This window comes from Pteropus vampyrus, unplaced genomic scaffold (genome assembly GCF_000151845.1).
Source record: "Pteropus vampyrus isolate Shadow unplaced genomic scaffold, Pvam_2.0 Scaffold170, whole genome shotgun sequence".
In the NCBI taxonomy this organism is placed as follows: domain Eukaryota; kingdom Metazoa; phylum Chordata; class Mammalia; order Chiroptera; family Pteropodidae; genus Pteropus; species Pteropus vampyrus.
The window spans coordinates 3,856,415-3,871,389 of record NW_011888951.1 but is presented as its reverse complement, the minus strand read 5'-3'; the positions used below and the strand labels follow the sequence as shown (position 1 = coordinate 3,871,389).

The window sequence follows — 14,975 nt, the reverse complement described above, 5'->3', positions numbered from 1 at the left end:
ACTCTCCAGTGAGTCTAAAGAGGTAAAAGCTCTGTATTTATCTCTTATCTCTAATATGCCTTAGAGTTTTTTGTACAATTAGAGCGAAGTATTTATTAAGAAAGAAAACAATATTAAAATCTCTTTACAAAATAAACTGGACCAAATTAATCCTTTAAAAATAATTTCCCAGGAAAATGACTAACACAAAACTGATAGAGAGCTAATGAGGCAGACAGAGAGAGAAAGGAAGTTTAGAACTGATATTAGAGCCTAGGAGAGGGTAAGGCTAAGTCAATAAGCTATCTCTTCTAAGTCAAACTGTACATATTTTTGCCAAGTATTTTCAATTCATAAAATTTAAGATAACAAGAGTAATAATAATAATCACAGAAGCAGAAATTTTTTTTGGGGGGGGGCGGAATAGTTAGACATCTATATTGTTCATAAAATGATTCCCCCAATTGCTCTCTCCTTCCCCTGGCCCTCCACTTAGCCATCATATTAATGCTAACTGCATTCCCTGTGCCATGCTCCCATCCTCATGCCCAACTATCAACTACTAATTTGTACTTCTTTAATCCTTCACCCCATTCTCTCAGCCCCTCAAATCCCCTCTCCTCTGTCTGTCACCAAACTGTCCACTATATTTGTGAGTCTGTTTTTGATTAGTTTGCAGAAGCAAGAATTTAATAAGAAGTTATTATAAACCAAGCACTTTTCTAACCTATGGCTTAATTCATTTCATCCTCACAACCTTCTCATCAAAAAGATAATATATTACTGCCATTTTATAGACAAAAAAACTGAAGCATGGACATTAAATAATTTTTCAAAGAACATACAACCAATAAATGGCAGAACTAAAATTTGAGCCTGAAAAGTCTGGCTCTAGATCCTGAGCTCTTAAGCATTTACTTTGTAACAAGAATAGCAGTAAATAAAAACCAAGAAAATAATATTCTAGACCGTACTACATGACCTGGGACCTGGTTTGGGACAGTTGTAATTTTTAAATTTTTTGATTTTAAAAATATTTTCACTTATATGAATGTCCTTCTTACATCAAAAGAAATCCAGACTGATGAAGCACATATGTAAAGTTTACTAAATATGATTTGGTTGATGTAACACAAATTATTAAATTCAATTAATAAAATATATTTACTCAATGCATGCACACATTTTTCCTCCCAAGTCTCTCCCTAAATCTTCCTTCATCAATGACATCCCAATGATTATAAGTTTTCTGCCTTCTTATATACAAGAAATGCTCATAATATTCAAAGCTAATATTTCTAAATTACCCAAAAGGCAGTAGATTCTACATATCAAATTTAAATATGATACTTTTCATCTAACCGACTTGTAAATTTTCTAGTACATCTATTAAACAAATACGTATATACGTATATATCTCTATGTGATACAATGACTCAAATATGCTAAGAGTTTTTTAAAAAATAAAATAATAAAAATAATTTAAAAAAAATAATTTTTAAAAAATGCCTACGGCCATGCCACCCTGAACATGCTCGATCTCGTCTGATCTCAGAAGCTAAGCAGGGTCGGGCCTGGTTAGTACTGGGATGGAAGACCACCTAGGAATACCAGGTGCTGTAGGTGTTTAAAAAAAAATATATACACACACACACACACACACACACACACACACACACACATGCTTGGAGTTTTAGTTTAACTTGGTTAGCCATATATAAAAACACAACCCATGTACCATTATATAATTTTTTTTTTAGAAAAACATATTTAAAAAGAAACTCACCACTTTTTTTTAAAATCCCAAGCACTTGTATAAGAAGATCTGGATGATTCATCTAAAAGAGTTTCAAATTAAATCAATACACTAATTTCAAAGTTCAAGGTACAGAAGCTTAAAGAGAATCCAATTTCTTTAAACATTTAAATAAAATCATGTTCCCTCTTTTAAAATAATGGAAACAGAATGGTTTTACTTTTATGTTAACAAATCTCATTCATGGAAGTAAAATCTAATAAGTCACGTAGTGCTATTATTCCAGCAACACTCCTTGAATTAATGAGTTCTTAGAGTGAGAAAAGATTCTGGATTTCACAGCAAAACAAATGGAAAAAAAACAGTTTATCAAATGACTGTTAAAGAGAAGCTGTTAAGATAAAAAATTTAAAGGACAGTGATCTCTGCCAGCATGGCCAAAAGGCTTAGATTAAAATACTACTTTAAATAACAACCTTGTCAAATGGTTAGTTTAATATGTACTTTGCTGCTATTTGAAAGTATTTAATAATCATACATTAAAGTGTAAGTAAATGACTGTATCAAACTAGAAATTAAAAACATTAAATTTTGACCCAAATCAAACCTCCTTGAGCATAAACTTATGCAAAAAATCAAAAAGACAAAAAATGCCTGATTTTAAATGTTTGATGTGTCAATAAATAAGCAATGTCAGCAATGCTAAACAATATTATACTTTTGCTAATGGCACTAGCTACTACTTATTAAAGTATTCATAATGTACCAGGTACTATACAAAAAGATCTGGTATATATATAATCTCATTTAATATAAAACTTATTATCCCGGTTTTGAAAATTAGGAAATGGAGGCTCAGAAAGGTCAGATAAGTAACTTGCTCACTGCAGCCAAGATTTGAACACTGATGTTCAATTTCAAAGTTCTTTCCACTTCCTATACTACTTACCATAAGCAATAACTGTTCAACATGCTCAAATATAAGCATTTTCCTTTTCTTAATGACTGCCTTCTGTTTCCTTTTTTTCCTGTCCCTTATTTCTTTTATTCCACCTATGTCTGTCACCTAATAGTAGTTTCCAAAAGCACTGTGTAATCATGATGGTAATTTCTATAAGCTAGAGTTTTGTTGTCCTTTGGACCTTCTCTAAAAAGATAATCAATAAAAAATACCAAGTACTAGTTAAGAACCACATAGAAAAAGCCATTCTCTAATTACTTACCTTGGGAGGAAATTTTATATCTATATTAACATCACTACACTTCAGAGCAAACTTAGTCAGCGACGAACCATACAACCTAAGTGAACACTCTGGAAAAAAAAAATCAAAGAATGAAATAGCATGCAAATATGGGAACTTAAAATAAAAAACAATGGTAAGAAAACTGCATAGATTTCAATTCTATGTCTTCCAATTCTAATAGAATGACATTCTTTCTAAGTGACCTATAAAATAATAAAAATATTTCTCAGTTATGGAATTCAGGAACAGAGAAGAGAAATTCTCATAAAAGTTCTGTTTAAACAAAATATTAGTAATAGTTCATTTAGCAATGACTAGAAGTATATTTAACATTTAATATGTAACAGTAAAAAATGAACCTAGCTACAGCTAATGCCACAAACTACATTTATTTATATATAGATATGTACAATTATTTAAGAGACAGTACTTTGAATGGGGAAATGATCACAGATATTTAATGCCAATGCTCCTTAAAAATATGAAGTGAAGCTAAGTCAATTGATAGTGTAAACCTAAAACCAAAAAACTCTGTGGCTTTCAAGAGTTTACTGAACAGAATCTACGGCCATGCCACCTTGAAGATGTCCAATCTCATCTGATCTCGGAAGCTAAGCAAGGTTGTACCTGGTTAGTAGTACTTGGATGGGAGACCACCTTGGAAGACCAGGTGCTGTAGGCAGTTTTTTTTGTTTGTTTGTTTTTAAAAGAGTTTATTGAACAAATTTAATAGAAACAATAACATACCATCTACAACTTTCTTGGACTATCAAATATGTCATTTCAAAAATCATAATAAGAAATTTTAAAAGGATTTCACCAGAGGGTAAAGCTGAAAAATAACATGATTGGGTCTGATCAGACAGGTTTAGTTTCTCAGAAAGTATAAGTTCATACTCAATTGTATATACAAAGTCTAGTTTTCAAGTTCACAAAAATGTGTGAAAATCATTCAAGTCCTTAAAATCATAAAAAATTTCATTTCTACTCTTATAATAACAGTAAGTTATTTCTATATATAATTTGAATTACTATTCAATGTATTTTAGAAATTTTAGAAATTCAATGTATTTTAGAAAGAAAACCACATTATAGAAATAATGAGTAATTAAAATGTAATGAAAATATTTTCCATTTTTAAATTTTTATTTTTAAATTTCAATTTTATATTCTCATAAATCTCACAGTGGCTCTTTATGAAACTATTAATTTATTAACTGTCCAAAATCCCTTTGGCGGTTAAGAAATAAATCTTATTATGCTATGCCATAATTCTCCATTTCACTTTTCTGAAATATTTCCCCCCTAAAAAAAGTCATTTATAAAACAATTACTACTTTTAAGATGGAGAAAAAAAGGAAAACATTATGAAATTTACCCTAAGTTCAAGAGGAATCAAGAGGAAGAGTTGTTTGATTTTAAAAATTAAGCATAAAATGTGTACCTGGTAAAAATGTTGTTATAACCTTTGACATTTCCTCTACAATTTCCTGTCGGACTCTGAGGTCATCATCTGTTATTCCTTGTTCTTTTGCTAATTCAATAACTGCAACACTTAAAGCAGCCAAGTGTGCAGGGGAAGGAGGTGGCAGAGAACGAAGCTCACTTTCTTCCTGTTTTTCCTGTTAGTGTAACATTCAACAACAACATAAAAAAAGATTTCTATTTTAATGTCCTTATATTTAGAAGAAAAAGACAGAAATATATTAACTCAACAAATATACACCTTCTATGTGCCAGATTTAAGACACTTAGGATATGGAAGTGAACAAGAAACAGATATCTCTGCCTTTGTGAAGCAGAACTGGAAGAATGAGAGGTATTATGAGGGAAGTCGTTATTAAATATTAAAAAATAAAACTTGTTCTACTTTACTGTCTGCATAAATTCTGAAATGCTACATCAAAGCCAGGATACCAGTACAACACTTAGCTGATAATTTCGTTGTAGCAAAGAGAGATTTTCTTAGATGTAGCAAAGGCCTTGAATTGTCTATGATTCCATATACAGTATCAGATTAAATGGTCACAGGAAAATATCCTAGACACTATCACCACTTTGATATACTGCCTGCGATTTACAATTGGTTTCTGTGTTATTTTATCCAACACTAGGGAGAATGTTCAAAACTGTCTGTTCTGTTAAAAGTTTGAAAGCCATTTTAAACCAAGGAGCTAAAGAAAGACTATATTATATATGCACAATGATTTCTTAAAATTAATTTACTATTCTGGTTTTAAAAAAATACATGCTAACTGAAAAAAACTACATAAATATAACAAAGGAATTTTTTATTATCACATTTCAGTCAAGAAACAAGCTCTTATGAGACATGGAGCTCCCAACAAATCTAATAATCAAAAGTATTTTGTTATCTTCCCCACTTCCAATATAGTTAAACAAAGACATAGGTCTATTCATAATTTTATTCATTGTTACCATATTTAGCCTTAACATAGTTTATCTGAGGTATAGAAGAATCAAACAAAGATGGTAAGACAACCTCATTTTTATACGTTTCTATGAACAGTTCTGCAATTTGAATTATAATGTAAGTCTTAGATAAGCATCTAAATTTTCAGGACTATTTTTTTTTAGGATTCGTCCAAGGTATTAATAGCAACAAATTTAATGAAAAATGATACAAAATTAACATGTAACAAAATTATCTTTATATACATAGAAGTACCACAAAATGCTTTGAAATTATATTTCTAAATTGTCATAGTTAATAAGAAGATAAAAGACAATCAATGAACACACTCCTCTACCAACGTTATTAAAAAGCCTATCCTGCTTCCTTTAGGATACTGTTCCATCAAACGCTCATTGATATCCTACTATCATTGACCATCCTCATATCCTCCTGATAGCCTCATATATCCTCTGTCATAAATATGATCAATCTTCTGTCCTTATGTAAGAGACAACAGATTAGATAGATAGACAGACAGATACATACACACACACACACACACACACACACACACACACACACATAAATACAAACAATCAAATCAGGTAGTACTATGAAGAAAAATAAAGCAGGGTAAGAGGCTATAGACTGAGGGGAAGGGGGTGTTACTTTAAAACAGAGTGGACAAAAAAGGCCATTCTGAACAGGTAATATTTAAGCAGAGACCTGAAGGAAGTAAGGGAGATAGGCATTTAAATTTCTGGAGGAAGAGCATTTCAGACAAAGAGAACAGTAAATGCAAAGACTTGGCGGCAAGAAAGTACCTAATGTTATTTGAAGAGATCAACGTGTCTGGAGCTGAGTAACAAAAGGGTGACTATGGAAGACAATGAGGTAGAAAAGTTAACTAAAAGCCAAGTATTCTATGACCTCGTGAAACTTGATAAGGGCTATGAACAGGAAGTAACATGATATGACATACTTTAAAAGAACAATCCTAGCTGCTGAATAAAGAATACACTGTAGGGGACAGGAAGAGATGTAAACTGGAAACAGTCCAAGTGAGAGACAGTGGTAGCTTTAGACTAAAGCAGAAAGAGGTGTGTTAAAAATGACTAAATTCGGAATACATAATATATTTTGAAAGTAAATTCTATAGAATTTGCTAATGGTTTGAATGTAGGGTATGAAAGAGATGAATCAAAGATAACTCAAAGGTACTTGTCCTAGGCAATTGGGTACATGGTGGTACCTTCTACTGAGAGGAAGTAAATTCTGGAAAGAATTAGTTTAGGCTAGGAAAATTTGCCCAAGAGGCAGAAGCCTCCTTAGTCTCCCATTTTCAGTCTTTGGTCCCTCATCCCATTCCCCATAATTCTACCAGTTATTCTCCTATTTAAAAACTTTCCATAAATACTCAACAAAATACTAACAAACCAAATTCAGCAGAATATTACAAGGATTATACACCATAACCATTCAGGAATAAGTGCAACTTATTCCTGAAATCTAAAAATGGTTCAACATACAACAATCCAATGTAACAGACTACTTTAGAAAAATGAAAAGGAAAAAATGACATGATCATCTTTATTAATGCAGAAAAAAGATTTGACAAAATTCAACACCCTTTTGTGGCAAAAACACTCAACAAACTAGGAATAAAATGAAACTAACATAAAGACCACATAGCAAAAACCTACAGCTAATATCACACTCAAGAGTGAAAGACAGAGCTTTTTCTCTAAGATCAGAAACAAGTAAGAATGCCTGTCTTCGCCACTTCCATTCAAAATATTATTGGAAGTTCTAGTCAGAGGAATCAGGCAAGGAAGAAAAAAAAAAAATACACACACACACACACACACACACACACACACACACACCCCTCAACCAAACTGGAAAGAGAGAAACAAAATTATCCCTATTCATAGATAACATAATCTAATATAGAAAAACAAAAATATTCCACAAAAGAGCTGTGAGAATTAATGAACAAATTCAGCAAAGTAGCAGGATACAAATCAACACACAAAAATCAGTTGATTTCTATATACTAGCAATGAACAATCTGAAAAGGAAATTAGGAAAGCAATCCCATTTAAACAGAATCAAAAAGAATAAAATACTTAGGACTTAACCAAGGAGATGAACGGCTTATACACTGAAAACAACAAAACACTGCTTAAAGAAATGACTAAAAAGACATCCCATGTTCATGGACTGGCAGACTTAATATTGCTAAGATGTCAATACTACCCAAAGCGATCTACAGATTCAATGCAATTCTTATCAAAATGCCATTGACTTTTCTTTTTGCAGAAACAGAAAAACTGATCCTAAAATTCACATGGAATCTCAAGGGACCCAAAATAGCTAAAACTATCTTGAAAAAGAAGAACACAGTTAGAGAAATCACATTTCCTGATTTCAAAACTTACTACAAAGCCACAGTAACCAAAACAGTATGGTATTGGCATAAAGACAGATGAATAGGCCAATGGAAGAAAATAGAGAGCCAAGAAATAGATGTTCATACATATGGTAAAATGACTTAACAAGGGTATAAAGAACATTCAGTAGGGAAAGGACTGTCTTTTCAACAAATGGCACTAAGAAAACTGGATATCTACATGCATTGTGAACCCTTACCTTATACCATATACAAAAATTAACTCAAAATGGACCAAAGATCTAAATGTAAAAGCAAAACTATATAACTCTTTGAAGAAAACAGAAGAGAAAAACTTAATGATATTGGATTTGGCAATGATTTCTGAATATGAAACAAAACACAGGCAACAAAAAGTAGACAAACTAGATTCATGAAAATTAAAAACTTCTGTCCATCAAATGACACTATTAACAGAGTAAAAAGGCAATCCACAGAATGGGATAAAATATTTGCAAATCATACATATGATAAGGGATTAATATCGAGAACATATAAAGAACTCCTAAAATTCGACAAGAAAACAACCTAATTCAAAAGTGGTCAAAAAACATTCCTCAAGAAAAGATATACAAATGGGACAATAAGCACATGAAAAGATACTCAACATCACTAATCATTAGAAAAATACAAACCAAAAAGTACAATGAAAAACCACCTCACATTGATTAGGATGGCTATTATCAAAACAAATGAACAACACACACACACACGAGTCTTATGGACGTGGAGAAATTGAACCCTTGTGCATTGCTGGTAGGGATGTAAAACAGTGCAGACTCTGTGGAAAACAGCATGGCAGTTCCTCAGAAAATTAAACATAGATTTACCATTTGATCTAGCAATTTCACTTCTGGGTATATACACAAAAGAAATGTCAGCAGGCATTCAAAAAAGTATTTCTATACTAGTGTTCATACCAACATTATTTACCATAGCCAAAAGGTAGAAACAATTCAAATATCCATGGATTAATGTATACACCAAACATGGTATATACATAGAATGGAATATTATTCAACATTAAAAAGGAAATTCTGATACATACCACAATGTGGTTAAACCTTAAAGACATTAATGCTAAGTGAAATAAGCAAAAAGGACAACTATTGTATGATTCCACTTACATAAAGTACAACAGTGAAATACATAGAGACAGAAAGTATAACAGTAGTTGCCAGAAGCAAAGGGGAGAGAGGAATGAAGAATTATTGTTAAATAGTTATAGAGTTTCAATATGTGATGAAAAAGTTCTGGAGATGGATAGTGCAGGAGGTTGTACAATATTGTGAAGGTACTTAATAGCTCTGCATAAAATGTTAAATTTTATGTCATAAAAATTTTACCACAAATTTTTAACCTTCAGTGGTACCAGCAAGATAACACACCACCTTCTTAACTTGGAATATATAGCAATTTAGTTTCAACCTGCCTTTTCGGCCCCTCCTCCAATCATTTCTTCTACTATCTCCGACATTTTTGGCAGATATCCATGATTAAATAGTCACCAGCTTCCAAATACTATATATGCCACTGGGCCTCAATGCCTTTACTCATTTTGCTCCCTATGCCTAAAAGACCCTTGACACTCTTTTTTGAATCCAACTCAAGTCCTTGAAGGTATAGCTTAAAAGTTATATATTCAGTGAAGCCTTTAGTGTCTTTCCTTTTCAACATAATGAAACATTCCCCTTAATTCATTAATAGCGTGCTCTGAATTAAAAAACTCTTTTACCTTCTCAGGTCATCAATTCAATTCTCCTCATTTTAAACATTGCCCCATCTAGTGGTTTGTGTTTTCAACAAGTAAACACTCTATACCTCTACTATAAGAGCAACAACCACCACCATTTATTGAGTATCCAGTATGGGCCTGGCATTGTGCGAGGGGCTTTACAGATATTATGTCACTATGCCATAACACACAAAAAGATCCTGTGTGCCACTTTTGCTACTACCAATCTTCCTTTCTTTCACAATGAAGTTTCCTGAAAGTTGCATCTATACACCTTTTCTTTTACCTGCTCACTCAAAACTGTTGTTAGCTCTAAAACAAAAACTGCTCTTACCAAGATTATCAAAACTTCCTTAGCTGACATTTTTACATTCTTAGATTTTTAACTATATCATCAGACACTTTAGACTATTCAAATGAAATGCTTTCTTCTGGCTTTTGTGATATCTTTCTCTTTCTGTTCTCATTTTTCTGATCATTCCCCAGTCTTCCTCTACTAATCCTTTAAATATCTGTATTCTTTGATCTTCTCACCTTCTCACTCCTTTGGATGATCTCACTAACACCCATGACTTCAATATGCTGAAGAATACCAACTCTGAATCTCCAGCTCCTAATTTAAATTCCACATCCTTATATTCATTGATTGATAAATATCTCTACTTGAAATGTCCTACCAGGGTTTCAAACTCAGTATGTTGGAAAACATTTTTCTTTTTGTATTTCCTCAAAGCAAATGGTACCACAATCTGTAACATCTCAATTTGTATACCTTGTGATTGTTCTAGACATCCTAAACTTCTATCTCTAAAACTTACATCCCAAATCTCTCCTAAAGCTCTAATCTCAACTCCATTCTCACTAATTACTACTTCATATCAACCGTTCATCATTTCCTGACTAGATTATCATGAAAGACTAACTGGTATCCCCAGCCCAGACTCTTCAAAGGCTTCTTTCACACTAATGCCAGGGTGAGTAACCTTGCAAAATTACATCATTAAGCTCCATAAACCTCAAAGGAAAATCAAAACACTCTAATACAGTATACATATTCATTCATGATCAGGCTTTTTCCTACCATTATATACATCCTCCAGTGGAGGATGTATATAATGGTTATGCTAAACTAACAGTTATTCCCTGAACACAATCTGCCGTTTCTTCTTTCAGTGACTCTGGCACATGATGGTTTCTCTTCTATAAAGGTGCATTCTCACTTCTTTACCTGGATAATAATTTTAAGAACCAGGATAAGGTTCTCTATTCACCTTCTCTATTAAGCCTTCTCTGACTCACTATACAAACTCTGTTAAGAAAGTCTCAATCTGCTGTCGTATCATAGTCTAAAAACCATCTATTATGACATTTACCACACTATTTCTCAACCATTTGCTTATGTGCCTGCCTCCAGTGCCTATGAATCTTACTACATCCACAGGTTATGGTGCTTTATTTTTAGATCTCTAGAGAAAAAGTGCCTAAAGCAGAGGCTGAAAGTACTCAATAAATTACTTATAAATCTAAAGCAGAGGCTGAAAGTACTCAATAAATTACTTATAAATCTAACATTTATACAGTTCTTTTACTGGAAATATAGTTTATCTTGTTGGATATGTGTAACAAATTTTTATTGAGTTTTTTTTTTTATTTGCTTTTCCTACAATCAACCTATTGCCCTACACAACACCTTGACCATTCTTTAGGATGGAGTCTTTTTCATTATCTTGTATTAATCTTTGTTTGGAAGCTATACTCTCGTACTTTTTTACTGCTTACTCTAGGTATTTCAGCATGCCTACTTAACAATATCTAAAATAAACCAGTATCTTTATTCTCCTCTTAAATCATAAATTTGAAAAAGTTTTAACTGATAACCTTCTCCAAACTTATATCTATTTTTGTTGAGTATTTTAGTTCTAGTCTGTATTTTTTTCTCTGACAAACAGAATGCTATTGTTATTGTTGCTGATACTGTTATTTTATTCAACCAATATACCTTTAACTCTCCATTTCTTCTTGCATCTCTCATGTTTCTTCAAGGATCATTTTCTTTTAGTCTGAAATACACCCTATAGCATTTCCTTTACTGGGGGTCTTTTGGAGGTTAATTTTCATTTGATTTGTCCGTCAATATATTCTGTGCTCATTTTTATTAGATAATTTCACTGGGTATAAAAATATAGGTTGACAGGAGTTTCCTCCACCCTCAGGACTCTGAAGATAGCATTCAACTGTCTTCTGGCTTCTACTGCTGCTATTGATGAGTCAGCCACATTCCCTACTGCTACATCTTTATGGGTGACCTTACCTTTTTTTTTTTTTTTTGACTGCTTTTCTAAAAACTTTACTGAGATATAATTCACATAAAATAAACTGCACATATTTTGAGTTTACAATTTTGTTAATTTTTGACATGTACACAACCATAAAACCATGACTATAGTCAAGATAATAAACATTAATTACATGTAAAAATTCCTTCATTTCTCTTCTGTAATCACTCCCTCCTCCTTTCACACTTGTACTCAGGCAACTACTAACCTGCTTTCAATGACTATAGATTAGTTTGCATTTTCTAAAGTTTTAAGTGAATAGAATCACACAGTATATGCCATTTTTGTTAGCCTTTCACACAGGATAATTTTTCTAAGATTTGCCTATGTTTCTGTTTGTATCAACAGTTCAATCCTTTTTATGTCGAATAGTATAATGTGGTATGGACATACCACAATTTTTGTATATCCATTCACCTACTGATGTACATTTGGCTTGTTTGCACTTCTTGGCTAATTATTACACTTAAAGCTACAATGAACATTCATATACAAGTATTTATATGAACATATGCTTTTACTTTTCTTGGGTAAATACAGAGAAATGGAATGGCTGAATCGTACATTAGCTGTATGTTTAACTTTTTAAAAACTATTATTTATTGAAGAAAATGAAAACACTAACTCGAAAAGATATCTGCACCCCCATGTTCACTGCAGCATTATTTACAACAGGCAAGACATGGAAACAACCTAAGTATCGACCAATGGAAGAATAGAAAAAGAAAATGTGGTATTCATATACAGTCATGTACCACTTAATAGGGATACGTTCTGAGAAATGCCTTGATAGGCGATTTCATTGTTGTATGAACATCATAGAGTGTATTTACACAAACCTTGGGCTATATGATATAGCCTACTGCTCCTAGGCTACAGGACTGTACAGGATGTTATTGTACTAAACAACGCAAGATTAAATCAAGCACAAGGAAAAAAAAAACGATACAATCAAGACATGCAACAAACACAAGATAAATGAGGCTGCTGCTAGCATAACACGACATACTATTTTACAGCAAACTTTTTTGATAAGTAGAGAAAGTACACTTTAAAATAAAGATAAAAAGTGTAGTATAGTAAATATATAAACCAGTAACACAGTCTTTTATTATCAAGTACAAGGTACTGTACATATAATTTTGAGCTACACTTTGCTCCATTTATGTGCTATACCTTGCCTATGTGGCAGTGCAGCACAAACACATAAGAAATGCATTGAGTTAGCACATTACATTACAATAACTACAATGTCACCAGGCGATGGGGATTTTTCAGCTCCATTATAATTTTATGGGACCATCGTCATATAGGTAGTCTGTCACTGACAGAAACGTCATGCAGCATGTAACTGTATATGGAATATTATTCAGGCATTAAAAAAGAGGAAATCTTGTAATTTACAACAACATGGAAGAAACCTGAGGGCATTATGCTAACTGAAATAAGTCAGAGAAAGATGAATACCATATAGTTTCACTTATAAATGAAATCTAAAACAAGTAAAAACTGAACTCACAGATACAAAGAACAGACTGGTGGTTGCCAGAGGTGGGGATAGGAAAGAAATGGGTTAAAGTAGTCAAAAGGTACAAACTTTCAGTTATAAAATGAATAAGTCCTGGGGATATAATGCACAGCATGGTGACTATACTTAATAATACTGTATTATATATTTAAAAGTGGCTAAGAAAGTAAATCTTAAAAGCTCTCTTCTCAAAAAAAAAATTGTAATTATGTGTGGTGCTGGATATTAACTAGACTTATTGTGGTGATCATTTCACAAAATGTACACATCTTGAATAATTATGTTGTATATCTGAAACTAATATAATGTTCATGTCAATTATATTTCAATTAAAAAATAATTTTAAAATAATTTCAATTAAAAAAAGTAGAACTATTTTACATTTCCACCAGTACTGTTTCAAATTTGCATTCCTCCACATCCTTGACAACACTTGGTATAGTCAGTCTTTTTAATTTTAGCTTTCTAATAAGTGTAAGGATTTCCCTAATGATGAATAATGTTGAGCATCTTTTCATGTGTTTGACATCAGTATGTCTTCTTTAATAAAATATTGGCTCAAATCTTTGCCCATACTTTTACTGGGTTACTTACTTATTACTGAGTTTGAAAGTTGTTTATATCTTCTAGATACAAATCATTTACCAAATATATGATTTGCAAATATTTTCTCCCAGTCGTGGCTAATACTGTCATTCTTAAACAATCTCTTTCAAAGAGCAGAAGTTTCTATTTTGAGGAAGTCCCATTAATCATTTTTTTTCTTTGTCGTCATACTGAGAAATTATGCCTAATCCAAGGTCACCAAGATTTTGTTTTCTTCCAGAAATTTTAGACTTTTAGGTTTTATATTTATGTCTGTGGTTCATTTTGAGTGGTTTCTTTTTTTTATAGTGAAAGGTATGGATCAAAGTTTTTTCTTTGTATATCTAATTAGTATATCTTTGTATATCTAATGGCATCTTATTAGTCTAGAACCATAACTTTAAAAGACTATCCTTTCTCCATTGAATTGCCTTTGAATCTGTGAAAAAAGTTTCATACAAATGTGTAGGCCTACTTCTAGACTCATCATTCTGCTTCAATGATCTATTTGTCTACTTGATGCCAATACCACCCTGCCTTAATTATTACAGCTTTATAAACTAGGGCCTTTGTATTTCCATGAGTTTTAGAATCAGTTTTTTAATTCAGGATTTTGTTTGGGATTGTATTAAATCTACAATTTGGAAAGAAGTGACATTTAGCAATATCGATTCTTCCAAAACATGAACAAGGTTTATTTCTCCATTTATTTAGATCTTCTTGTGTTTTCTATACAAGTTTTACATATCATTTTATATATAGATTACACTTGGTTTTTGCATATTGATCTTATATTCTTCAACTTTGCTAAACTCATGCATTAGTTCTAATAACTCTTTCCTAGATTTCACTGAATATTCTACATAAACAATCATATTGTCTATAAATATAGTTTTATTTCTTGGTTTTTATTTTTTTCTTTGATTTCTGTCCTTCATTTACCT

At 32.0% G+C, this 14,975-nt stretch overlaps 1 protein-coding gene, 1 non-coding gene and 1 pseudogene across 12 annotated transcripts in view; 2 read left to right on the top strand and 1 right to left on the bottom strand.

The window, feature by feature from the left end:
- Window positions 1-14,975, bottom strand: part of ZCCHC11 (zinc finger CCHC-type containing 11) — a 101,912-nt gene that overhangs the window by 44,073 nt on the left and 42,864 nt on the right. For all 11 annotated transcript variants that reach the window (XM_023536787.1, XM_023536783.1, XM_023536786.1 and 8 more), the window contains exons 6-8: window positions 4,424-4,601; window positions 2,959-3,047; window positions 1,766-1,817 (exon numbers count right to left, since the gene is read on the bottom strand). In XM_023536787.1, the coding sequence (XP_023392555.1) occupies window positions 1,766-1,817; window positions 2,959-3,047; window positions 4,424-4,601 (319 nt within the window). The remainder of the gene's footprint in view (window positions 1-1,765; window positions 1,818-2,958; window positions 3,048-4,423; window positions 4,602-14,975) is intronic.
- Window positions 1,487-1,605, top strand: LOC111745969. The gene has a single exon (XR_002782857.1). It is a non-coding gene; the product is annotated as a 5S ribosomal RNA (ribosomal RNA).
- Window positions 3,540-3,661, top strand: LOC111745953 (annotated as a pseudogene).